This window comes from Alexandromys fortis, unplaced genomic scaffold (assembly GCF_014885135.2).
Source record: "Alexandromys fortis isolate MF-2015 unplaced genomic scaffold, M_Fortis_MF-2015_v1.1 scaffold_4, whole genome shotgun sequence".
Taxonomy (NCBI): domain Eukaryota; kingdom Metazoa; phylum Chordata; class Mammalia; order Rodentia; family Cricetidae; genus Alexandromys; species Alexandromys fortis.
In genome coordinates this window covers 33276738-33304605 of record NW_026067944.1, presented here as the reverse complement: position 1 = coordinate 33304605, position 27868 = coordinate 33276738, and the positions used below count along the sequence as shown (strand labels likewise).

The 27868-nt window shown below is 38.6% G+C and overlaps 1 protein-coding gene across 1 annotated transcript in view; it reads left to right on the top strand.

Moving 5' to 3' along the window:
- The window catches only part of LOC126505863 (60S ribosomal protein L27-like), a 112192-nt gene extending 84505 nt beyond the window's left edge, over positions 1 to 27687 (top strand). The window contains exon 4 of the mRNA XM_050149093.1: positions 27664 to 27687. Coding sequence (XP_050005050.1) covers positions 27664 to 27687 — 24 coding nt within the window. The remainder of the gene's footprint in view (positions 1 to 27663) is intronic.
- The last annotated feature ends 181 nt before the right edge of the window (positions 27688 to 27868 follow it).

Sequence of the window (27868 nt, the reverse complement as noted above, 5' to 3'; positions counted from 1 at the left end):
TTTAGAAAATGCAAGCTTTCAGGATGAATGAGAAAGTTCTGTATGCAAGCTTTCCCATTTCTCTAATGCAAACTTAGGGAACTACAAATTAATTTATAGTTTATCAGCATTTCAGAAATTATAGAAACATCCATTAATGTTCTCAATACAATTCTCAATACATTCTTTAGGATTTCCAGAAAATTAGAAACAGATGGAGCATGTTTGGGAGAAAATAAACAGTTAAAATAACATTGATATGAACTGGCAGAGAGAAAAATTTCTAGAAAGGAAAATTTGGAGAAGCTGCAAACTTACCTTAGGTTCAGAGGACAGAAACGAGCACTAATACTCGTTTTCATGCAGGATGTCCTATAGACTTTTCTTGTCAGTTCTTCTCCAAAAGTTTCCAGGGTTTCTGGCTTTAGAGTTTGCAGGATCAACTGCTGAGAATACTTTCCAATTGCTGGGCTTCTAGTGTACGTAATTCATTTACTAAACAGTGAGAATTAGTAAAGAGGTAGACCTTGAGAAAACTATGGCTCTCACAATAGATAAGTAAAAGTGGGAGGGAACGGTCTTTTATTGCGACCACAGCCCAATGCTCTTCTCTTCTTCAGAGCATTTCCTTACTTTGACCAATGTGGTTTTCCCCATCTGTCTTTATGTCGCTGACCATTTTGGAGGGGGGAGGACCTTGGACTTTCCACAGGGCAGAGAACCATGACTGTTCTTTGGATTGGAGAGGGAGGGGGAGCGGAGTGGGGGGAGGGGGAGAAGAGTGGGGGGAGGGGGAGGGAAATGGGAGGCTGGGAGGAGGTGGAAACTTTTTTTCCTATTCTCAACAAAAAAAAATAGAAAAAAAAGGAGAGCTTATCACTTTCCATTCCATTCATACACATTGTCAATAGTCCCTCCACAGCTGTCATCCAGTTACTACTCCCATGTGGGACAAGAAGAGAAGCATCAGCGGCATAAAAATAACCTTGAGTTGAATTCTTATATCCTTACACCTAGACCTTCACTTATGAATATCCTAGACTCATTAAATATCTGAATTAATCAATAGCATAAAGAAGAGGGCGTGGGAATAAACAGAAGCAATCGAATTGGTTAACAGAATTAGTTTCAAAACAAAATAAAAACTCATATGAACTTAACTTTTTTACTAGTTTCATAAACTGGAGATAATTTTCCATTCATTAATGAACAAGAAATGGGAAAAGGTGAGCAATATAACAATAAAAGAATAAACAAAATAATGAGAAAAGATTTTGACACAAAGCACCCTTCCTACCTGATAATTAAATTTAAAATCTGTATTGAGAGCTAAAAGAATAAAGGTAGGATATTTTCAAAGATATTATGAAAAAATCCCTCAGTTTCAAGCTTTCCATTTATAAGACAACCACACTGAGATGGGAGAAACATTAAAATCCACCTAGAGAATTCCTGGTTAAACTTTGGACCCTAAAGACAAAGGTAAAAACTCTCACGTGTTCCCGAATCATGCTCATGTTTGTGCTCATAAATTCATGGTGTCTAGCTTTCATCAAAGAAGCTTCATATGGCAGCAGGAGTCAGTCAATGCAGAAACCTGTAGGTGGCCAAAGTGCTGAGCTAAGTGATTGTCAAGTGCTTAGTCCCATCTGGAAAAATTATAGCACTCCTTCCAAAGCTCAGGGAATGAATCTCAGAGAAAAGGGGGCACAGAGAGGGGTAGATCAGAGGAGATAAGATGTGCAACAGAAAAAGTGTCTTCTGGATATGCCATGGCCGTGACACTCATGATTTCCCTGCAGCCTTGCTTTTCTGAATGATATCGGCACAGAATCAGATCCACCAATGTCCTTTTGGAATGAGAGAGAGACTTACAAGGCCCCACTCAGCCCAGAGTGACTATCTACAACTTATGCTTGTTGGGGAGTGTCACTTTCTTCAGTCATTTAGCTTCATATAAATTGTCCTTGCTCCCATGAATGACTTACCACCCAGGCTCAGGCAAAGAGTTCTGATTTAAATGTGGTGGCTCCACACAGAAAGAAGAGGGGGGATCGGTTGTGGAGAAGGGTGGCTGGCAGTGGGAAAGGGGGATGAGGGAATGGGGGGCAAAAATGATGAAAAATTATATAAATGTGTAAAATTATTACATAATAAAAAATGGAGAAAGCCAAGTAAACACTAAGGAAACCAACCTAACTCTAACGGGCTCCAGAGAGAGTAACAAAAACTCGACTTACTCATTATATTCTGTTGGATGTCTGCCAACAGTCCATTGCTTAGGCTGCAGGTTACCCCGTACCCCCACTACACACACACCATTTTATTTCTTTTCCTCCTCCTCTGTTTTTATGTGGTGATTATCAGAATTTATATTTCTTTAGGGAGAGTAAATATCTTCTTTGGGAAAGAATAATTATGAGGCTTTTATTCCTGTTAGATGGAATGATTTGTGCAAAAAAATATAATTCAGTTCTCATTCATGAGACAAAAGGGAAACTCTGCCTCTGGAAAAAAAGATTTACTATTAGAGAGAGAGAGAGAGAGAGAGAGAGAGAGAGAGAGAGAGAGAGAGAGAGAGAGAGAGAGAGAAAGAGGGAGAGAGAAACAGAGAGACACAGAGAGAGAACATACACACATGAGAGGGGGGAGGGAGGGAGAGGGAGAGAGAGAGACACAAACAAAAAACCTCTTGTCTGTTGCAACATGTTGTCCAGAATGTGTGGGATTCTTGCATTTGTGTTATCAATAGAGTTTGGATAGCACTGGAAAAACAGGAAAGGTATTAAGACTTTAAAAACTGAGGTCCAGGTACCCAACCAAACTATAATCATATACAGAATTAAGACTTTACAGTGTCCATCACTTCTGTTTATTTTGTGGAATAAGAAGGTAGGTTAGAGTCATTATTTTGAAACATGAGAAAGAAATGAAAGAAGTAAGTATTACAGAAGAAAGAAATTGTTTTCAATATGAAACATCACTCAGAGAAACAAAGGAAATTAGAAACAAAATGAAGAAGGCTCACACTAAGCATCTTGAGGATTTACTTAAATATGGCACAGTTTAAAAATATAGGATTACATTGCCTTCTAAGTTCAGTAAACATATGCTTTACTGTTGAGTATGAGTATGCTAAGCTGTCATTGTAAATGATATAAATGTTACAAGAAAATAAAGGGTGACCTTTTATTGTGCTACTCTGAAATAAAATGATAAAGCAATACTAAAAATAATGATTTGAAACTAAAATAGAACCAGCACCTGTTAATGGAGAGAGAGCTGTTATCAATATGTGCAAAATAGACTTTAATTTTCATGTAATACATATAAAAGAGACTTTTATATTGAGAAGTTAATGACTGAGACATTTTAATTTTAATTGGCTTTTATTCTTTCATCACCATTAGCACTAATGGGTGTTAATCAAAGCCTAGATAGTGAAATAAAATAAACTGACAAACTTTAGGGGGAGACTTCAGTTCCCCGCTCTTAGAAATTTGAAGATCAAGGAAGAAATAAGCAAGGTAATAGTATTTGAATGACAAAATTGCTACATTAAACATAAGAATGCATGTATAACTTTTTTGTGGCAATGAACAGAAGGTACATGCTGTTTACAGGAATTCATGAAACATTAATAAATATTAAGCATGTTATTATGATTCAAAATTACATATGATTAAAAGGGAGAATTTGTACAAACCAGATTTTCTAAGCACAAGCAACAAAATAGAAAACTATATTCAAAATAAATGCATTCATTTCATTTTCAAATAAACTCCTAAAGTTTCTTGGAGGATTATTTTAATCTTATGTTTATCTAAATGGAGCGAGTGAGATCCTGTAGCACATCGTTTCAAACTTTTTGCAAACTAGTTAGATTCCCATATAAAGACCCAATTTAGTTACACTCATAATCTCATGAGCCATTTGCTCAATTTGAAAAATGAGCTAAATAAACCTATAGGGGAGAGGAGATACTAACAAAGATGAAAGGGAAATAAAGGCTTGAATAAAGAGCATCAGGTATACAAATTGTGACATAAACACAGAGGTTCAAAACTAGAAGAGTATCAACACCAATTGAAGCATGAATTTAAAGAAATAGATATTTTCTAAAATAAATAGGTGTTACATCTTACATTCAGAGAAAGGCAGAATATATAGTTAAATTAAAAACAAAGGAAAAAACAAATCCCCATATTTAGAAAGACATCAAATCTTAAGGTTTTACACTGATACCATTAAATCTGAAAATGCATCCTTTTGAGAATTCCCAAGCATTCAAAAATCAGAAATCCTACTATTTAGGATGCTGCAGTAATATATTTCCTAACACAGTCAGTGGCTTAACACAGGAAAGTATGCATATCAGCTAAGATCAGCTGAGGATACAGAGAACTCTTTTTAGCAAACCTTCTTATTGCTCTGTGCTTTGAGCATCATTCCCATTTTTCCCCATAGTCACCACTGCAGGTGAAGAGAGGCACCAGGGACTGAAGGGAGAGGATAAGTTACAGACATTGCTTTAGTAGAATTTTGAAGTTTTTGAGTACAAGAGATAGAACAAAATGCCCTTCTTTATCTGATAAAGGTTATCTTCCTCAACACTCCGGGAAACTATCTGATCAAAGCCAAAAATAGTGAAAACATTACAAGTGTCATAACCACAATAGGAAACGGCTAAAGGGGGTACACCCTGCAGATAACTTATAGATAGATATACTCAATATAGTACTCCCTGAAATGCCATGATTGCTACATATTGAAGAACTGCATATATTGTGAAACGAGAAAGAACATTCTAGTTAGCTTGAACCTTAAATGGATAATATGAATGAGCCAACTAGTGTAACATGAGGTCCTACTTGTTAAGGTTTCTGTCCTGCCCAGTTCCCACAGCCAGTAAGCCCCCAAGGAAAATCACACAGAGTCTACATTAGGTTATAAATTGATTGGCCCATTAACTCAGGTTTTGTATTAGCTCTTATAATGTATATTAACCCATTATCCTTATCTATGTTAGCCACATGGCTCAGTACCTTTTTTTTTTTAGCGGGGTAGGTCACATCCTGCTTCTTCCGTCATCTGGACAGGCCTGGGAGGAATGGGCTTCCTCCTTCCCAGAATTCTCCTGTTCTCCTTGCCCCACCTCTACTTCCTGTCTGGTTGACCTGCCTATATACTTCCTGTCTGGCCAATTAGCGTTTACTTAAAACATAATTGACAAAATACAGACTATTCTCCTGCACCAAACTAGAGAACAGAGGACAACCTGTGGTGTTGGTTTTCACCTTCCACCTTGCTTGAGACAGGTTCTCTTGTTCTACATTGCATATGCCAGACAAACTGTGTCACCAGCGTCTGGAGAGTGTTGTCACCACTAGACATCTTGCTACAGGTGTGTTGGAGTTACAGGCTTCTACTTCCACATCTGACTTTACGTGAGTTAGGGGAATCCCAATTCTCCTTTTCACTCTGCAGGCAGGCAGCAGGTGCTTCAACATAAATCTACTTATTTTTAAAGATTTATTTATTTATTTATAGATATGGTTCAAGTAAGGTGATATGGGGAGCATTCCATTCTTTGGTGTGATTTCCTTCTTCTTATATTTAAAGCAGGCAACACTCTATTTTTCACACTTAAAGGCCCTCCTAACTGCTACTAGGGAAGATTTCTTGCTTTTCAGAGCCCATGTGATTCAACTCCCTTCCTCTTACTTCTGTCTTCAAGTTTCCCTTTTATCATATCCACTTGTTCTAAAGATGAGAACATGGATGATGTTGAGTGCACATTTCCCCAGCTGTTCAATTGTCAATAGAACATGAGGTTTTAAGTATAAATAACTCCTTTCACTGTGGTTTCACGTTCGTCTTGCCCATTTCTTTTCTTTGTGGAATTCAGACATTAATCTACAAAACATTCAGTGAACAGCTGAGGTTACAACCAGTGAAACATATATCTGTTTTCTCAATTCTGCTTATATAATAAAACTTTTTTATTTCTTGTTTGATCTTAGATCTATTTCTTCCTCCACTGTCTCCTAACTTGTCTGTTTCTACTAATTTGTCCTTGATGTGTTTTAGGTTTCCAGGTATATTCACCCATTGAAAAGTACTAGAGTGTTGCAAGGATAGATAGGTGATTTTTTAAATTACTTTGTGTATTTCTGCTTTCCTTCCTGCCTGCCTGTCTTTCTGTCTCTGTTCCTCTCTCTCTCTCTCTCTCTCTCTCTCTCTCTCTCTCTCTCTCTCTCTCTNTCTCTCTCTCTCTCTCTCTCTCTCTCTCTCTCTCTCTCTCTCTCTCTCTCTCTCTCTCTCTCTCTCTCTCTCTCTCTCTCTCTCTCCCTCTGTGCACGCATGTGCACTGGTAGTTTTAGTGGTAGAGGTGTAACCCAATGATATACCTATACTAGGGAAGTACTCTACAACTATATGGTAAGTGGGCTATATGTTCACCTCAGATTATGTCTTAAATTCACAGTTGCTGGCCTGAACTGTGTGCCTTATAAGGAAGTTGCTCCTATCTGTACAGCTTTTACCTTCATAGACCCATCTTCTGCTAGACCATCTCTGCTGACTATAGCTTCTCTTGAATATGGTAGCTTCTGATTATGGTAGCATCACTCCGATCTATGTTCATATGGTTTCTAGAAGCTTCTACTGTTTTAAAACATCCTTCTGCTAGTCTGGCATGGGTACTTCTCTCTTTGATTTAGCAATTAGCTACTTCCCTGTTTAAAGTCTCTTAGTCTTAAATCATCTAGAGAGTTTCCTACTTCTTCACTAACCTTTGATATGGCAATAGAATATGCCCTTCTTGATGTACATTTAGTTCAATCTTTTCTTCTATCCAGTTGCAGAAATAAGGAAGCCAGAATCTCAGTGTCAAGTGTGAACTTAATTAAGGGTCAATCCATAACTGACTGAAAAGTCATTGGTGCTTAATAAATGCAATAGATAAGCAGTGAAACAAGTTAAAACAGAAAGCATTCTTATCCATTGGTATTCGAGTTCTACACTCCAGAGAAGCTGGACAGAGGTGGAAGATTAATTTAGTCACTGCTTATCTTATCTTCTACAGATCACAAGCAGAAAGTAGAGGATGTTTCTCTACCTTTTCCTCCATATCCTCTGCAGTTTGAACTACACTCTTATTTTCTTGTCTTAGGTTAAATTATAAAAGAATAATTTAAAATGGGAACTTTGTTTCAAAGCATGCATTATTTTAAGGCATTAGCCCAGCAGCATCTTTTAATCTTCCCTTTCTCTATCCCTATTACTCCATTTTGGATTGTGAATATTTAGTCTGTGCCATTGTATTTTGGAGGCATGTCACCTGTTATATTTAGCTTATAGGGGTTGAGCATCTAGAGGTGGCCTGAGTCTCAGAAACAACTCTATACTTAAATGTTTGAACAGCACTACAAGTGAAAAGTTTATGGGAACTTTTACATTTAGACTGAATGCTTTTTTTATTTATGAGATTGGTTATAAGCCTATGAAAATCAGCAGTGAAAAGTTTTGTCTGTGATGTTTGGGCCTCATGTTGTCAAAGGGGAGCTTGTGGTAGTTAGCACTGTCAAGTTGACATGATCTAGAATCACTTGGAAGACACCTGGGCACATCTATGATGGAGTTTCTAGCTGGAATAGTTGAGCTTGGATGAATTGTCTTAAATACAAGTGGGATCATTCTGTGGGCAGGAGTCTCACACTGAATTACAAGGGAGAAAATGAGTTCAGCAATGGCATCCATCTCTCTGCTTCCTGACTGAGGATGAAAAATGACCAATTGCCTCAAGTTCCGGAAACCATGCCTTTCTGGTCATGATGTGAGATACCCCACAGACCTGCCTATATGCCAGTCTGGTAGTGGCATTTTCTTTAAATTTCATTTCTCTCTTCTCAGATGATCCCAGTCTCTGACAATTTTACAGAAAACTAACCAGTGCATGATCTCACATATGTACATTAGTGTCTGAAACTCTCTGCTAGTTTCATTGTCATAGCTGTCATTTAATTAGAGCTAGGTTGTCATTATTTATTCACAGAGGGGATTATTATTGTTTTGATGTTCCGTTTTGTATAGAACATTTTGATTTTAAAGGCCACTCTTCCTTGCAGGGCCTACACCAAACCTTTGTGATGTTATGAGAAGACTTTTTGCAGCTATTTCATAGCTATGTCTACTTATAAGACCTCTGTAAAATTTGTTGAAAATGGCTGTCTGTATTTTAAGGTTTGAAGTTATCTTGCAACTCTGATCATCATTTGGTACACTGTCTCTAAGTTTAGTTCAAACACTTTTCTTCAAAATTGATGTCTTTCGGGACATTTTCTTTACAAAAGAATGAAATAGTTAGCTCGTAAGAAATGACAGAGCCAAGCATTATCAATGTGATTAAGTATATCACAGCCAAACTTAGATGAGTCCATATTTCTATCATACCTCCTGACTGGAGCCAACATATTTTTTGCTTATTATTTTATAATAGTCACTTAGATAAGCTCAAGAAAGCTTTCTGCATCTTGATCAAACCATAAAGCAGGCAGCCTACTATCCAGGCAAGGCCCCTATCTTTAAACAGGGTCATTTAGCCCACCCTACCAATTGACTTCGTGGTAAATACGCCAGTTACATAGGGGTAATTCTACTTTTTAACATTAGCAGGAGAGAGTTTTCCATGAAATATCCTATAATTGATGGCAGTGTGAAATAAGGTAGATCACCAACTGTGGAAAACAACAATAACAACAACAGCAGAAACAACTACAAAACCCCTAATCAGCATTTTTTCTTTTGGCCAAATCCTAAGTGACTAATTGATAGATTTGAATGTTTTTTTTCTTGACCATCTCTGTTGTGAAGAGTTGATTACCAGTGTTGACTACAGATGAACTGTTTCACTCATTGTGATGATTCTGGTATGAGACCGGATGGGGAAGAGAGAATTGTTAAGTCATAGACTTGACCTAGTAGAATGGGTCTGCCTCCCTGAACACTGTGCTATGATGAGTGCTTGACCCAAGCATTTAGGGTTGTCAGATAAAATAGGATTATGACTTCAATTTGAATGCCAGATGTACAACGAATAGAGGATTGGCTTATGGTGTTTTCTAACAGCCTACAACATCTTATCTGATGGAGGAGGGTCATCTGTCTATTGGTTAATAAAGAAACTGCCTTGGCCCTTTAATAGGACAGAAAATTAGGTAGGTGGAGTAGACAGAACAGAATGCTGGGAGAAAGAAGCCAAGTCAGGCAGTCGCCATGCCTCTCCTCTCCAAGATGGACGCAGGTTAAGATCTTTCCTGGTAAGCCACCTCGTGGTGCTACACAGATTATTAGAAATGGGTTAAAGCAAGATGTGCGAATTAGCCAGTAAGAGGCTAGAGCTAATGGGCTAAGCAGTGTTTAAAAGAATATAAGTTTTGTGTTGTTATTTCGGGTATAAAGCTAGCTGTGTGGGAGCTGGGTGGAAATGCAGCCCACAGCTCCTTACTACACTTGTCAAATATCTGACAGGATGTATTGATAGTTCAGAGTTAGACTATTGTGGCATTTGTTATTTATCTGAAAATTAATTTTTGTTTTTATTTTTAGTCTTTATTTTTGTTTGCTAAAATCAATAACACTTAAAGAAAGACCATGTTCCATCTCAAACTCTTTCTATGCTCTTTTCTTTTCTAAACAATAAAAAAGAAACTTTCTATGAGAGGAGATAGAGAGAGAATTAAATCTAAGTTCACCTGTAATGGATTAAGTGAAATGTTGCAGGTTCCTTGAGTGGCTTTAGTGGACAAGGGGCCATGAGGCCATGCAACAGGTCCCTGAGCAGGGGCAGGGAGTGAGCAGAGAGTCATGAGAGCAGCCAGTCCTAGGCAGGAATGGTGTAGTTCCCCAAGTAGCTGCAGTGAGCCACAAGGGCAGGGCATCCCATGAGGAGAGAAAGCTGGATAGGTATGCCAGGAGACCATTCTGCAGGTTGAGATGACAGACACATAGGCATGCCATGAAGTTGGATATTTATTTAGTGGGTTATGGAAGGGAAGGGAGAAGAGGAGAGAGAGAGAGAAAAAAACAGAAGGTGGGAAAGGGAGAAGTGGGGAGAGACAGAAGCTGTCTTTTCAAGAGGGAGATGGAAAAGGAAGGGACTAAGGCTGGAAGCAAGACAGGGAAGGAATGGATGTGGTTTGTCTCTTAAAGGGACAGAGCAGACCATTACATCACCTAACAGTCACTTTCTTCGATGAGTAAAGGAAAAAGTAAGCCATGTAAAAAGAAACAGATGACTGAGCTGGTGGAAGAAATAAAGTCTTCTGCATCCAAGATCCTCTCCACAGGACATGGTCTTTCATGGGATGCTATGAGCTAGCCCTAACACTCATTTGAGTTTACTATAGCAAAACAAAACAAAACCAATTGCCCCCCTCCAAATCCTTCCTTGTATAAGCTAGTGGAATCCAGCACTGTCTAATTAATTTTATCTCCTGAATTTCTGTGCTCTTGTGCAGCACATAGCCCTTGCACACTCCTGATCCCCTCTCCCTTCTTTGTTCTTCAGAATGTCTACTTATGCTTCATGCAAGGATACATAGAACTCTCTCCATTGAAGCATTTTCAAAGTGCCTGAAACTTTTTTATAAAACAGACTTTAAAATTCTTGTTGAAGGCACCAGTGATTAAGTTCTAAGAGCAATGCTCACTGCATTTGCCTTGCTAAAATTATATCATAAATAAGGGTTTAGGAGGACAAATGTGTCAGCAGCATCACTCATGCTTTGGTTGGTGAATTTTGTTTCTGCTTTTTTTTTCTAATGTGACAATATTCAAAGTTGTTCTCCCAGTTTGGAACGGCAAGTCCCACTCTGTCCCCAAACCATCTTATTCTCTGTGACCTCAGAGGACCTCTGAAGCACAGGATGAGACTGCATAGAGCAGACCAAGAAGTGAGTGGTCACCCACCAAGCTGAGCACCCCACTTTCTAGGTCCTCAGTACCAGGACAAAACCCCAGGTGTCTCCCCCACCTGCCTCAGTTTCTCTAGCCAGTTGGCAGGCAAGCTTCCTGCGGGTAAGCTGCTCCAATACCCCAACCCCATCAATTGGATCCTGTAAGCTCAAGTCTCACTCTGCTCCCAAACCCTCCTATCCCCCATGACCTTAGAGGAACTCTGAAGCACAGGCTGTGACTACACAGAGTAAACCAAGAGATCAGGCCAAGAGAAACCTCAGCGGCTCCCCGAGACAGTGACAACACAGAGCAGACCAAGAACAACTCTGTAAGACAGAGAAATAGCAATAGCAAGGATTGGACTAAAAGGCAAAGACACTGCCAGCATCTGTTGGAAGACGAGATAGGTAGATGCTGTTGTGATCAGTCTGTGGGGACCCCCAAAAAAAACCAACCAGGGAGACCAACTCACTGAAATGCAAAAGCAAGCTTTATTGCATGCACAATATAAGCTGGCAGGGACCTCATCAAAGCAATTGGCAGAGCAGCAGCAAGAGGAGGCCACCCTTCTAGAGGACATTATATAAAGGCAAAAACCAGAAAAATTACATTAGCAGTGTGTGGTGTGATGGGTCCAATCCTGATTGACTCCTATATAGGGACTATTCAGAATTTCTTTTTTTGAAACTCATCGGGTATTTGTAAAATTTCTTATTTGCTGACAAGTAGGGACATTCTGAAGTTACCTGTACTTTCCAGATGGCTATTCTGTCACTTTTGCCCCTAGCCATTTCTGAGGACTGGATGTTTTATGGGAAATAGCTTACACAAGACACAAGATGGAGGCAGAGGACAAAATGGAGGAACTTTGATTCTTCAGGCATCAAAGCAAAAATTCATTCAACAACTTAAAAGGCAACATTGTAACACCATAACCCAGTGGTCTTCCACGGGAGCCTTGCCCTCTCTGAGGAGTGGATGGGGGAGGTGTGGTGGGATGGGGAGAATGGTGGAGGGAATGGGAGAAGGTTAGGGAGTTGGAATTGGGATTGATATGTAAAATGAGCAAAGATAGGTTTTTTAAAAAAATAAAAATAAAAGACCTAGAACTCAATCAACTTTGCGTATCTTCACATATATTTCTTCGGTGTAAAAAAAAGAAAAAAATATTTTTAAACAAAATACACACACACAAAAGGAAGAATCCATTCTTAAATGAAGTCATAAAGAGTAGAAACACAATGATGGAAGGTGAATGTTTATATAGTTTACTCTCAACATTTGAGCAGATTTTGTACAAGCTGACAAGGTAAGCCCCCCTCCCCGCCCCGAGCACTTACATGGCACTAGCTGGGTTTTTATGCCTCTGGAGAAAAGCAAATTAGTTTCAGCTTTGGAGCATCATTCATAAACATGTAAAAACAAGGATCTAACTTATCTACATGTTATCATACCTTCTCGTAGAAAACATGAATAAAACATTGCTGTATTAAGCTAAATATCAACAGTACTTATATTTCAAAACTTAAGCCAGAACTAACATTGTGATACAGCTATCTCACCACTGGGTGTACAAAACCAAAGAAAACTAAGCCATTATATTAGAGACATCTGCACGACCATGTTCGCTTGGCTGATTATAATATTCAAGATATAAAATCAGCCAAGGTATCCATTGAAGGATAAATGTGCTAAGACATTTAATATACATACAAGATGGAATATTATTTAGCTATGAAAATGATGTATTTTGTTTGGAGGCAACATGAATGAAGTTCGAAAATGGTCCTTGATGGTTAACATAGAGACTGGAATCAAGATTTGGGATCTTAGCATAGAAAATATGTTGCCAAAAGCCAAAATAATCTCTGTAGTTTGCCAGGAGTAGATCTCACATAGCGCTTACATTTGCCATCTCTTTCATTGGGTATGGATACTACAGTCAAATGAAACAGGTGGAAGGTCCAGCACCAGGTGAGGAATAGAGCAGGTTGTGGGGAACGTAAGTAGTGATCGCTGACTGGGTTCTGGAAAGGGGAAAGGATGCTTTACATAAAACCATTCTCTCCTTATATCTCCTTTCCTTTCAGTGCCTTGCACTTCATATCATCATAAGCCTCCGCACAAGACTGTGTGAAGTAAAGAACAGAAAAAATTAGAACTCCAAGAGACAGAGCAAAGTGCTCAAGATATTTCAGTAATGACAAGGACAGCTTCAGTAGACTCATTCAATGTATCCTTTTCATTTCAGTGCCTATTTAGTTATGATTCCTCCTTATAAGGAATGTACTTGTGATAATTACCAAATAAATAAAGTGTCAAATGGAGGTAAGAAAAGCCAGGGTCTGCGTGCCAGACTCAGACTAGGAATCCACAGAGGTAACTAAATAGATCCTTGAGAAAGACACCAGTATCATAGAAAGAATGCTTTAGATGGTACCAAACAAGACAATGTAAAGTGAACCTTTAATGAAGTAGCAGAGTCCCCCACCCCAACACACACATATACATGCAGATGCAAAACATACCAAACACACACACACACACACACACACACACACACACACACACACACACACAAGCAAAGAAGTAAGTAAACAAAGAAAGACCCCCATAAAATGGAGAGGTATGAGATTACAAACATTCTCAGTAACAGTTAAGGTTAAGGGAGACAGCACAATGCTGATGAACTGTATCTTATGGGAGAGGCAATAAAACAGCCATGGAGGTTACTATGCTCTACAGATTCAAGACTTAATATGGAAGACAGATATAAAGAAGGAACCCTTCCTTGGTTTCCATGCCTCTGGTGTTTTTACTTCTATGATGCACTTTTCTGTGAACTGATTGCTTGTGATACACATGGTGGCAATGCCTCTGCCTCTTTCTCTTTTTCCTGTTTTGAAGCTAAATCGACTATATTAACATTCTGAGGAAAAAGATAAAAGAACTTGGTTTATTCTTAACCTGACCGAACTGCTGAACTAGTGGGAATAAGCATCTATTTTCTTATTTTGTATCAAGACGATTAAAATCCTCTTATTTAAATCACTCCTAGTCAAGTGGTATAGCAGCCCGAAACATGGCTAACGAAACCTCAAATTCCTGTCATACTTACTCTCTGCCTGCTCAACCGTCTTTCTCATTGAAAAGATTTGTTTAGTATTTTTTTCTCTCTTGCATTTAAATTCCCTTCTGTTGTGAGATGAATCTTGGCTGGAGACATAGCCAATTTTAAATTTGTAGAAATAATAACTTTATGAAGTACAATGACTAAAAGGGCCTCCTACTCACTTTCTTAGCCTTATTTGAAAGCAGAATTTGGTCAAATGATCCATATTCTTGCAAGTCAGTCTCTCCACATTAGTTCTGAGTATGAAGTGAGTGACATGGGAAAACGTGGACATCAACTCGTTCTAAAGGAAGCTGTTTCCGGTGTATCAATGGCACCATTCACTTTCACACTCTGCTTGTCCTGGCACAGCTAACCTTTATCCTCAGCTCAAGTTCATAGCCTTACTCGGGGCATTATTCTGAGATATACAGGTCTGAGCAGGCTGTTTTTTTTTTTTTTTTTTTTTTTTTTAAGAAATCTAGCCTTTTTAATTCTTCCCATTGCTTAAGTAGTCAGTCATAGTCGATTTCTCTTCTTTGTAAAGAAGAATCTGTACTGATAAATATTTTTTTCTCCTCATCCCAGATTAAAAGATGGCTCTCTCTCGCCACATATATATATGGTATACATATATATATGGTATACATATATATATATATATATATATGGTAATGTTGGCACTTTTGCACATGAATGAACATATTCAAGAAATTGTCAGGAATATATATGTTGGAAGGGTCCATGCATGTGTGTGTGTGTGTGTGTGTGTGTGTGTGTGTGAAGAAGCAGGAACTCAACTAGATGCCATTCCTCAAGTGTGTTCCATCTTGTTTATGCAGATACAGTATTTCATTTGGTGTGGAGCTGATTAGTCCAGGCTGGCCAACCAGTGAACCCCAATGATCTTCTTGTCACTGCTTACTTCTTTCGTACTGGGTAATAAACATCTACCTGACTTTTTTTTTTAAAGAAAAAAAATCAAAAACAAACAAACAAAAAAAAAACCACAAGGATTCTGGACTTAGACCTCTGGTTTTCATGCTTGTTAGATATTTTACCAACTAAGTTATGTCTTTCCAGCCTAGAAAATGCACTTTGAATCTCTTCCTCCATTTTATACTTGTGTTTTCTATCCAAGATACCCAGGCTTTCTGCTTCTTTTTGAAGAAAGTTTGGGTTTGAAAATAAAATTATGTTTTGCTTCTATCCTAGATGTTCAGTTTCTAATAACCTAAATGTTTAGATTATATTAGACTGGTTGCTTTTGAGGGAGACAAGAGACTGTATCATGAGACAGACGAGGAAAATATTTATCTTCTTCACTCTAAAAAGGTTTCCAGCAGATAGTTAGAGATGAGGTGACCAATGCAGGGCTCCCTTAGGGCCATGGCAATCATGTTTGTGATGACTGCTCGGAGACTCCAGAGAGTGCCATAAGTTCAAAGCTTGCCAAACATTCCCACATAGTATGGTTCATTGAAGCACCAGCCAGGGAGAAGGCTGGAGCTGAGGGTCCATGAAGAATAGAGGTTGAAGGCCTCTAGCTCTAGGAAATTTGTGTGTGTGTTCGTGTGTGTGTGTGTGTGTGTGTGTGTGTGTGTGTGTGTGTAACCCCAAATATCCCGCTAATTCTGTTTACCTTATTTTTTGTCTGAGATAGGATCTCTTTTAGGCCTGGAGCTAATGAAGTGAGATAGGTTGAATGACAATGAGTCACAGGCATTTCCTGTCTCTTTTTCCCCAGCAGTGAAATTATAAGCATGTGCCATATTTGGCTTTGTTTATATGAGTACCAGGGGGTTGATTCTATGCCCTCATTTATTAACTGAGCTACAACACCAGTCCATTTTCTCCCTTCCTTAATTTCTTTTTATTTTTGTCTTTTTCTTTTCCCTTCCCTTCCCCCCCCCCATCGTTTTTACACGGAGATTCATGCACCCCAGGCTATCCTTGAACATTCTATGTAGCTGAGAATGGAAGTGAACAGTATTGATTCCAATCTCAGTTTGGTTCACATGGCAGAATTACTGCTAACTTTTTAAGCTTCTTAATGATTGTGTTTGGTTATAACAAGTTGGACCCATGTAAGTGGTTTAGAAATCTTTTCAGTGGATACTAACATAAATTCCAGAAGTAAAAGCCCGAGGAGCAGTGAGCTGTGGGTAGAAGTACAGGATCAGTCCAATCCTAGCTGCGAACAGATGGAACTTATAAATGGTAAAGTTCAAGACAGACATTCATTTCTCTTACTTAAAATAATTTTGGAGATAAGAAACACAGAGCTGGTACAGCATTGGACTTCACTGAGGTCTCCAGATTTGCTCTGTGTCCTTCTCAACCTTTAAATTTCATTTACAAAATTACCCTTATTGGTGATTCATTCATTTAGACAGTATTTATTTGGACCTATAATGTATGAAACTTGTTATTTCTTTGATTGCAGTTTTAATATAACATTTAATTAATTTACTAAGAATATCATATATACAGTATATTTTGATCATATTAATTCTTTACCTCCCCATCCCTGACTTCATGACCTTATTGTTTTCAAACACACCAGTTTGTGATGCTTATGTTCTGCTGGGTAGTGGGCCATTCACTGGAATGTGGTTAACCTACCAGAGGCCACATCCTTAAAAACAACTGACTCTTCTTCCCTAAGAAAGCATCAGCTGTCAATAGTATCACAGTTAAGGATGGGGTGAGGTCATGAGCCCTCCCCTCTCCATACTAGAATGTTGACTGGCTTGATTTCATGCGGACAGCCACAGCCACTGGAAGTCCATGAGTGTAGTGGTCTTGTGGTGTCCAGAAGACACTGCTTTCCTCCAGTCTTCCCTGACCACTGCCAACTGGTCCTCTCTACACTGATGACTCCTGAGTCCAGCTGGAGGGGTGTGAGTGATATAGACGTCCCATTTGTGACTGAGCATTCAATTGACATTTTTCTCTTACTTTGATTCCCATTGCATTTTAAATGAAGTATACACAGAGTGAGATGGTAATATTTTAAGAAAGGAAGAATAAAAGAAGTAACAAATGCAAATATCTAAAAAGTTTTCCAGACAAAGGAAAATCATGTAACCATTTATAAGGCTATAAGAGGTCTGATATACAGGTACGAGGGAATGACTGCCAAAAGAGCAGGTCTGAGCCAGAAACCTCTGCAAACCAGGCCCAAGCTAGGGAGTACATCTGCAAGAACAGGCCCGAGCCAACAACCTCCACCAAAGCAGGTCTGATCTAGTCACCTTTACCACAGCAGGCTTGAGACAGTGACCTCCACAAGAGCAGGTAGGTACAAGGGAGTGATCACCAAGGAAGCAGGCCCAAGTCAGAGCCTATGTGCGACTGGGCCCAAGCTAAGGACCTCTGTGAAAACAGGCCTTAGCCAGCGACCTCTGCCTGAGCAGGCCCAAACCAGCGACCTCAGTGTGAACAGCCCCAAATGAGTAACCTTCCTGGGAGCAGGCTCAACTGACCTCCAGGACTGCAGAGCCAACTCTGGGAACACCAAGTGGCCTGTGGGGTGACTGGAACCTTGGTCCTGACTGCTCAATGTGGAGAGGAGCAACCACCCGAGTCTTGGATCCACTGGCACCTGGAAGAAGGATCACCAGAGACACAGCCCCAACTACACCAATCAGAGGAAAAGATGGGCAGACAAGGCAAGAACATACACAACACCACAAAGAGCAACACGGCAGTAACAAAAACTAGTGGCTCTACAACAACAAGACTTGAACATCCTAATATAATATAGATGAAGTAGAAGAAAATGATCTAAAAAAACTTTAGGAGAATGTTTGAGGCCTTTAAAAAGGAAAAAAAATATTTTCTCAAAGAAATGGAGGAAAAGATAATCCAAAAATTAGAAGAAATCAACAAATCTTTTAAAGAAAATAAAAAAGCAATCAAACAGATGAAAGAAACTATTCAAGACATGAAAACCGAAATAGAGACAATAAAGAAAATACAAATTTGGGAATTATAGAAACAGAAATTATGAGAAAATGATCAGGAACCACAAACGCAAGCATAAACAGAATACAAGAAATGGAAGAGAGAAGATACAATGGAAGTGCTGAAGATACAATAGAGGAAATAGTCAAAGAAAACCTTAAATCTAACAAAAGTTTAACACCAAATACCCAGAAAGTATGGGACACCATGAAAAAAACAAAATTAAGAATAATAGAGATAGAAGAAGGAGAAGTCTAACTCAAAGCACAGAAAATATATTTAACAAACTCATAGAAGAAACCTTTCCCAACCTAAAGAAAAATGCATATGAAGATACAAAAAGCTTACAGAATACCAAATAAACTGGATACAAAAAAATGTCCTCACCACATAATAATCAAAACACTGAGCATACAGGAAAAAAAAGAAAGAATATTAAGAGCTGCAAAGGAAAAAGGCCGACTAACATATAAAGCAGACCTATCAGAATTACACCTGACTTCTCAGTGGAAACAAGGAATACTAGAAGATCCTGGTCAAGTGTTAGGGAGAAATTAAGAGACCACAGATGCCAGCCCAGAATACTACACCCAGTAATACTTGAACACATTGGCACAGGAAAACTCTTCCTCAATACAATCCCAGTAGCACAGACACTGAGAGACAATAAATGGGACCTCCTGAAACTGAGAAGCTTCTGTAAAGTAAAGGACATGTTCACTAAGACAAAATGGCAGTCTACAGAATGGGAAAAAATTTTACCAAACACACATCAGACAGAGGGCTGATCTTTAATATATACAAAGAACTCAAGAAATTGGTCATCAAAAGAAGAAATAATCCAGTATAAAAAAATGGGGTATAGACCTAAACAGTGAACTCTTAGAAAAATCTAAAATGGCAGAAAGACACTTAAAGAAATGCTCAACATCCTTAGTCATCAGAGAAATGAAAATCAAAACAACTCTGAGATTCCATCTTACACCTGTAAGAATGGCCAAGATAAAAAACACTGATGACAACTTATGCTGGAGAGTATGTGGGGTAAAGGGAATACTCCTGCATTGCTGGTAGGAGTGCAAGCTAGTACAGCCCCTTTGGATGTCAGCATGGAGATTTCTCAGGAAATTAGGAAACAACCTACCTCAAGACCAAGCAATACCATTTTTGGGTATATACCCAAAGAATGTTCAATCATACCTCAAAGAATGTGCTCAACTATGTTCATAATAGTATTATTTGTCATAGCCAACACCTAAAACAACTTAAATTCCCCTCGACCTGAAGAATGGATAAGGAAAATGTGGTATATATACACAATGGAGTACTACACAGCATAAAAAAAAATTGACATCTTGAAATTTGCAAATTAATAGATCTAGGAAACACCTTATGAAGCGAGTTAAATCAGACCTAGAAAGACAAATATCATATGTACTCACTCATAGTGGCTTTTAGACATAAAGCAAAGAAAAATTAACCTACAATTCACAATCCCAGAGAACCTAAACTACAAAGAGGACTCTAGGAGAGACTTACATGATCTAATCTACATGAAAATTAATAAGAGGCAAGATCTCCTGAGGAAATTGGTTGCATGGGGATTATGGGAGAGGGTAGAAAGAGGAGGGAGGGGAAAGGAGGAGAACAGAGAAAAATATATAGCTCAATAACAACAATTTTTTTAAAAAAATTATCTGATATACTACAGGGAAAGGAAAGAGGGCAATGTGGCTGAAGTCCAATGAGTATATTCTTAAGCAGAAAGGTGTGTTCCAGGAAGTGTACATCCAATTATAGGCTGTTCTGATTGCCACAAATACTTCCTCCTTTCTTAGTCTCTAAGTGCCATACGTGGGAGATGCTGAACAGATTATTATTTAATTAATGTATTAGTTTCTTTAGGAGATGTTTTCATTGCAGTCCAGGGAAGTAAGCCTGTTGGTGGAACAGAAGAAGGAGGGGGGCCAGTTAGCAATTTAGTCATAATTAACTTAGACCATTATCATAGCTGTAAAGATAATACATGTACTGGTTCCAGATTGAATTTGAAGGTCGTGCCAACAACTCCTGTTAACAATATTATGAAAGGATGTCAGCATCGATTCAAGGATTTTGCTCTGATAAGTTGGAAGAATGGGTTTGCCATGTAGTGAGATAAATGCAAGAAGATGGAATTTGAGTTGAAACTAAGAGTTCAGTTTTGAAGTATAAATTTTTAAAAGATATCTTTGACATAGTTTGTTGCCTTTTAGCTTCAATATAGGTATATTCATTGATAAATAATGAAATGCTTTCAAGCATTTATTCTTTAAATGAGAGTAATACAAGACTTCTCAGGAGACGTTTCTAAAGTAGTAGGGGGAATGAATTCATTCTTGGTTCCTGGAAGAGTCTGTTCATTTTGAATGTTAGGATATTTAATGAAGCTGTTCAGCTCCCAGGTCAAGCCTTGATCTCTGTAGGTCTTTTTTTTCCTCTATGTCTCTGTCCTTTTTTTTTTTTTGCCTCAGCCTGTAGAAGCAAAGCTTTCCAAGATTAGAGATTTTGGATGGTATTTAAGTTAAGTTAGTATAGTTACAAATTACAATGTTACCAGTTTTAAAATGGTAAATGTATTCTCCAATATAACCACAAAATCAGAAAGGAATGGGTTTGAGAAACTATTATCAAAAGAGTACGGAGATTCAGTTTTATAGGTTGATAAAAGCTATGAGCAATGGTTGGACTGATGTTTAACTTGTAATGCAAATTTACTTCATGCAAATAAAAAGGTACATTCGAAGACAATTGAAAGGTAAATATTCTATTTTATTAAATTTTGAAAATAATTGAAAGTAGTTTTCATGTATCTAACGTGAGTTCATTCATTATGCTTTTGTCTTTATTTTTGTGAGGGTAGGATGTGAATATAGGAGCTTTTCAAGGTTATAAGACCTTATAAAAAGGGGCAAGAAATTCAGAGTATAATGGAATGTTTTTCATGACTTAGTATAGATTCAGTAATTACTCAAACTCTATTAAGTCAAGGCTAGCTAACAGAAGGAAAGCGATGACAAAAGAGTCAACTTTCCTAGATGCTCACTTTCCTTTGATGTACACTTTAGTAGTACACTCAATTACATGGGTAGAAATACCTTTAAGGAATTCTGGAAAATTTAGTCATTTATTCTAAAAGGAAACGATGTGTCAATGAAGAAAAGAATATGCACGTATTTGGCAAGCCGCCTTTCTTGTCACTGTATGAAATCATATCTCGGTTGTTGAGGCTCTCTGGGGGTGGATTACAGAAGTTGATTTAGCCTGAGGAGGGGCTGAGAGTAGGAGGTGATGTTCTTTAGAGCTAGGCACAGGGCCACTTAGGCAAGAATGTGCATTAGACAACAGTGTGTTTTTAACTCATCCACCCATTTCTCTGTACCTTCTCTCTCAGTCACATTTATCTTCCAAATCATGAGACTCTTCAGACACTTTCTTGACTTCTGGAAGCTTCTTTCAGGAAAGGATCTGATAAGGCCCGAGTTCATTATGGCTTAAAGGATGACAAAGTTTAGAAACTTTGTTTAAACAGAGCAAACATTTTTAAAGGAAATAAACTCTGAAGGTGAAAGCTACAGCATTTTGTTGGGTGAGTTCTTGGCTTAGAATGTCAATAACTTAAGGAGCTTCATAGTGTCTGTTAAGAAACACCAACTTCCCACTCTTTTTTGAATATTCCTGGGGGTATCTTTGGCCAGAGTGACAAGCTTCAGTCTTTAAAACTGTCAGTCTGGCAATATCCATTAAATTCCGTGTGAAACCAAATGAAAAGGAGCAGTTTACAATTGGATTGAATAAAGGTTAATAGTGTAAAAGAGGCAGAAATCACGATCACAGAGCTATGGGACTCAGACTTTTCACAATCCAATCTGTGCATGCCTCAGCGCTGACTTAACCTTACGCATCCAGTACAATTGGCTCAGGACAAGTTTTTGCTTGTGACAGAAGCCCAGCTCCTTCTCTGCTCTTTGAAGAGCCAAATAGAATTGACGGATGATTTGCCATATGCCACCAAGAGAAATCCTAGTTAGTGCGTCTGATGAACTACAGAATAGCAATGCTGCTTAACACGAATTTTATTGCATCTCAGCACCTGCTCCAGCCAACAGTCATTACCATCTAGAGGAGACTGTGCTCAGATTATCCTTATTCCTGTTTCTTTGCATTTGTATTCGGCCGACTACTGTGCCAGGTAAAATTGATAAATGGAGCAATTGATTGTGAGTGGCACAAACCTGTGGCTGCAAATCTTCTGCAAGCCTGGAATATTAACTGAGCTAGTAGGGAGAAGGATTGTTTATACAGCTGAAGACATTGTCTATCACACTAGCTTGTCCCTTGCTACTTTGTTTCATTCGTCCTTTTCTCTCCTCCTGCACCCTTATGCCTTAACTTTTGTAAAGACATGTATTTTAATAAGAAATATAAGAAAGCTACATAATAATGGTCTTAGGGTTTTTATTGCTGTGATGAGACACCTCGACCATGGCAACTCCTGTAAAGGAAAACATTTACTTGGTGCTGGCTTGTGTTTCAGAGGTCCATTATTGTCATGGCGGGGAGCACTGAGGCACACACACAGGAAGAGGTGGTGCTGGAGAGGTGACTGAGAGTTCTATATCTAAATCAGCAGGGAGCAGGAAGGGCAGGAGCCACTGGGCCTGGTTTGGACATTTGAAACCTCCAAGTCTACTGCCAGTGACACTCTTCTTCCAACAAGGCCACACCTTCTAAGGCTACCCCATAAGCATTCAAATATGACTCTATGGGGATCATTCTTATTCAAAGCACCACAATGACCAAGACAAAACCCATCAGCAAAAAATCCAAGAGAGCTTCATTCTCTGATCATCAGGCTAATACTGAGATTGTTTGTCCTAGCATACTCTGCCCCCATCACCAGTCACACAGTGCCAAGATTCACACCCAGAGCCTTGTACATTATACAACATTTTGACACTGAGATGTAACTTTAGTTCTACAAATTCATTGGCAAGTCTGATACTAATTCTCTCAACCAGATCAGTCATTAAGATACTGACATGCCCCCTTACCAAACGCTGTCTATCTGCTGAGCTTAGAGCTTTGAAAGGATCTCGATACCAGACTGCTCTGTGACCTTCGTTAGGTGCCTAAGGCTCTGGAGATTGCCTGACTATCCAGAAAATAAAGTTTTCGACCCTATCTTAGTAGGAGGGCAGCAGGAGCTGCTCCAGGTGGATACGCTGGTGGTTATAGGCCTGTGTTCCAATAGTTGCTAGCTGCTAGAAAGGCTTCCAAAGATTCAAACAGAGGCAGTAACTCTGGGGCAGGAAAGAATATAAAAAAAGCAACTGTAACTGTATATTTTTTGCCACTGAATTTTGGTTTTTATGTATAAATCAGGGTTGTAGTTGGAATTTTAGTAAAGAAGGGGGTGAGTGGATACTCTTTCTTGTGTCAAAACCCTTGCTTTTATGGAATAGTTTGGTGTCTCAGTAGAAGAGAAAAAAAGAGCATGCATTGTCCTGGGTCAGAGCTCCCTCAAGCCTAAGTGATGATTCAATACATTTTGTGCAATCTACTGTGACCCTTATTGCCTCTGCTTGTTAGAACGTAAAACGGATTACTACTGACTATCATTATGTGTAGGTGTGTTTCTCTTGTTGCAGCTCCCAGAAGAGTTTGCATTTTACCTTTTTTGCCTGCTTCTTCCCTTCACAATTCGGGAACCATAACAAATGTTTCATCTCTTTAGCAGGATTCCTGTATTTTCACTCCTGGCTAACAATGGCCTTCCCCGGCAGAAACCATATCTGCCGCACATTACTGTGTGCTTTTCTTTGGACCTACCATTTGTGAGCTGTGTGTGATTGGTTCTGCACAAATTAAAAGAGCACCTAGAGAGCCAATTTAAGATTCAGGATGAGTGAACCTGAACATTAGAGACATTCTGGCAAGTGCACACCTCGTAAATCCCATTGTTAAATTTGTAATGCTAGCAATGGAATGCACAGCTCTGCACTTCACCCTCGTTAACGCAAAGGTAGGTTGTAAGGGCTCGTGTACAGCTCCAATGGGCATAGAGACAATGTATCGACAAAGGCTTTCTTAGATCCCCTTGCCACTCGGAGGCACAAATACACCTCCCAGAAAGGCCAGTCTTTTCTAATTTGAGACTCTGCTAATTAAAAGTTTACTGTCATTTACAGAAATAAATCTGAATGTTCAAAATGAAGAAGGGAACTAGAAAAAATTTAACAAGCAGTCATTGAGAAGATATAGAAAATAATTGGAAATTACTGAACATTAGTTTTGTGACAGTCTGTAATCTAAACACCTATTTTCCTCAAAATTTCATGTTCTTAGCTGGGTGTGACAGTTCATGCCTATAATTCCACCACACTGGAGTTTGAGAATGGGAGTGGGGGAGGGGATTGAGAGTCTGAGGACAGCCAAGGTTACATGGCAAAGTCTTTTCTCAACTTTTAAAAAAATTTTTTTTTAAATAACAAACCTGTTAGTTCCACGTGATCATCTGTTAAATAAGTATTTCTCAATTGTAGTGGGGCTTTGGAAACTCTAGGGAGGTGTTATAAAAAATACTGCTGCCTGGGTCCTGCTCAGGGACATTCTGCTTTATTTGTGCTAGAGGATTGTCTGGGTATCATGAGTTTTACAAATCTCCCTAGGGAATTTTAATGTGCAGTACAGGTTCAGAGCATTTCGCCTGGAACCGCTTTGAACCATTTAGTTTAGAAGAAGATGAATTAGATAAATGGATGCTTTCAAACCCCATCTTAATTGTATGCATCTAATATACATAGTCTTAAAACTACATAGGGCCCATAATCACTTCAAATCTTTAAGATTTGGATGTATTTGAATAGAGATACTGAGTTTTTGATTGTTTACATTTAGAAACATGCTTAGATCACTTAATTGAGCATTATAGTGCCTAAAATTTAGAGATGTCATGATTGTGTGTATGTAATAAAAATAATAATAATTTTTATTATACTACTAAAAAAACTTCTGGCTTTCACAGGGTTAATTGTTTTACCAAGAGATAGCTTCCTGCCCACACTTGCAAAAGATGCTGTATTTGTGTATTATAAAGTAGTATTTGTTCCCTTTTTACAAAATGATGATAGTATCTAGATGGAAGATAATACAGCAGAATGCTGGTGAAAATTTGCCTGATTTGATTACAGTTCATTAAGAACAGCAGCATTTCTGAGAATCAAACCTGCTTCCCATCAGATTCAAGGGAGTTGGGAGGAGCATCATTTTGATACTTCAAACAGCCTGTAGGATGAGAGAAGTCTGCAGGAACTTAGATGAGGCAATGATTTTGATATAATTATTCATCATCGCATGGCTACCTATCAGCATGAAGGACAAGTTTGCTTTATTAGTTACTTAAAGCTGCATTGGTGATACCGTTTAAATGTGTTTATTGAAGGGCAACTGGGAAAGCCTCCTTCACTTTTCAGGAAGTATTTCACCCTTTCCAACCCATCCCTGGCAAATCTGAATAGAAAATTTTTAATCTTTACAATATTTATTCTCCAATAAACAGAAAGTTTCAAGGTAGTGCATGTCTAGGAGGCTTTCATCTGTCAGGGGGTCTCTCTGCATCCTAGCAGTTTTGACAAAAACATTAAGTGAAAACTATGTGTCACTTTACCCTGAAGAGTACTCTGGTGGTTGACAAACAGCCATCTTTCTGTAGCACCAGTAACATGTGTTTTAGAACTAATAGCTCAATTTTGAGGGTACAATGTTCTAACACAGGAGGGTCCTGGTTTATGGAGAAATACGAAACAAACTCTCTTTATTTTATGAGTCTCAGTAAAGTGTGTTACAGGTATTTTTAACAGGACTGATGTTATTGTTCCCAAAGTGAACCCCTAAGAAACTGTATAGACTTCGTTATTATTTGTTTTTCTTTTAGTAAGCTATATTCTACTTCTTCGATTTATAACTCATATAGGAACATAGGACCATATGAATAATTTTTTCTATGTTCTCAGCTGATGGCATCTAAACATTCCACACAGTATAGGTGGCCAACAATGGTTTCTCTGAAGGAAGGGTAAGGGGAAACTAGGATTTGCCAAAGGAGAACAGTGTAATTATTGGCTAGGGAATCTACCCATTTACTACCATTCCATTTTCTTCCAATGTGATCTAACCTTCTCCAATCTTTCACCCTACCAAATCTGAAGCATAACAAGTATTACTTCTCAGCATAATCAACAAATGGTGCTGGCATAACTGGATATCAACATGCAGAAGAATGAAAATAGATACATATCTATTGCCAGCACAAAACTCAAGTCCAAATGGATCAAAGACCTCAACATAAAACTCACCACACTGAACCTCATAGAAGAGAAAGTGGGATGGACCATTGAATGCATTGGCACAGGAGACCACTTCCTAAATACAACCACAGTAGCACAGACAAGGAGAGAAACAATTAATAAATAGGACCTTCTGAAACTGAAAAGTTTCTGTAAAGCAAAGGATGTGTTCACCAAGATAAAATGACAGTCTACAGAATGGGAAAAGATCTTCACCAAACGCACATCAGACAGAGGACAAATCTTTAAAATATACAAAGAAATTGGTCATCAAAAGAAGAAATAATCCAGTAAAAAAAATGATGTACAGACCTAGACAGAGAACTCTTAACAAAGAAATCTAAAATGGCTGAAAGACACTTGAAGAAATGCTCAACATCCTTAGTTGTCAGAGTAATGCAAATCAAAACAATTCTGAGATTCCATCTTACACCTGTAAGAATGGCCAAGATCAAAAGTGATGTCAGCTTATGCTGGAGAGGATGTGGGTTAAAAGGAACACTCCTGAGTTGTTGGTGGGAGTGTAAGCTGGTACAGCCCCCTTGGATATCAGTATGGTGATTCCTCAGAAGATTAGGAAACAATCTTCCTCAAGACCCAGCAATACTACTTTTGGGTATATACCCAAAGGTTGCTCAGCCATAACACAAAGACATGCGCTCAACTATGTTCACAGCAGCATTATTTGTCATAGAGAGAACCTGGAAGCAACCTAAATGTCTCTTGACTGAAGAGTGGATAAGGAAATATGGTACATTTTCACAATGGAGCACTACACAGCTGAAAAAATAATGACATCTTGAAATTTGTGGGCAAATGGATGGATATAGAAAAAATATCATATTGAGTGAGTTAACTCAGACCCAGAAAGACAAATATCATATGTACTCACTTATAAGTAGCTTTTAGACATAAAACAAAGAAAAATCTGCCTACAATTAACAATTCCAGAGGATCTAGACAACAATGAGGACCCCATGAGAGACATACACGGATATAATCTACATAGGAGGTAGATAAAGATAAGATCTTCTGACTAAATTGGGAGCATGGGGACCATGAGAGAGGGTAGAAAGGGGGGGGGAGAGGATGGAAAGAAAGTGGAGAAAAATATATGGCTCAATAAAAGCGAACAAAACAAAAACAACAAAAAACAAGTATTTTCTTTATCCCAGTAATTCTAAATGTCACTCGACACCCTTTCTTCCATTTCTGTAGTTTAATGCAAGGATTGTGACTTGTGTTCTTTCTTTTTAGATTAAGGAATGTGTAACGGCGTAAGCGAATGCAGACAGATTGTCAAAATATAGACAGCTTTAATGGAGGAATAGACTTACAGAACCACTGTTCCCGCGGAGACCAGGAAATCAGAAGAGAGCGCTGGGAGCACGCTCACCAATTTTATAGGAGAACTTTAGCCTGAGGCGAACACGCCCCCTAAGGGGTGGGACTTATCCCTACA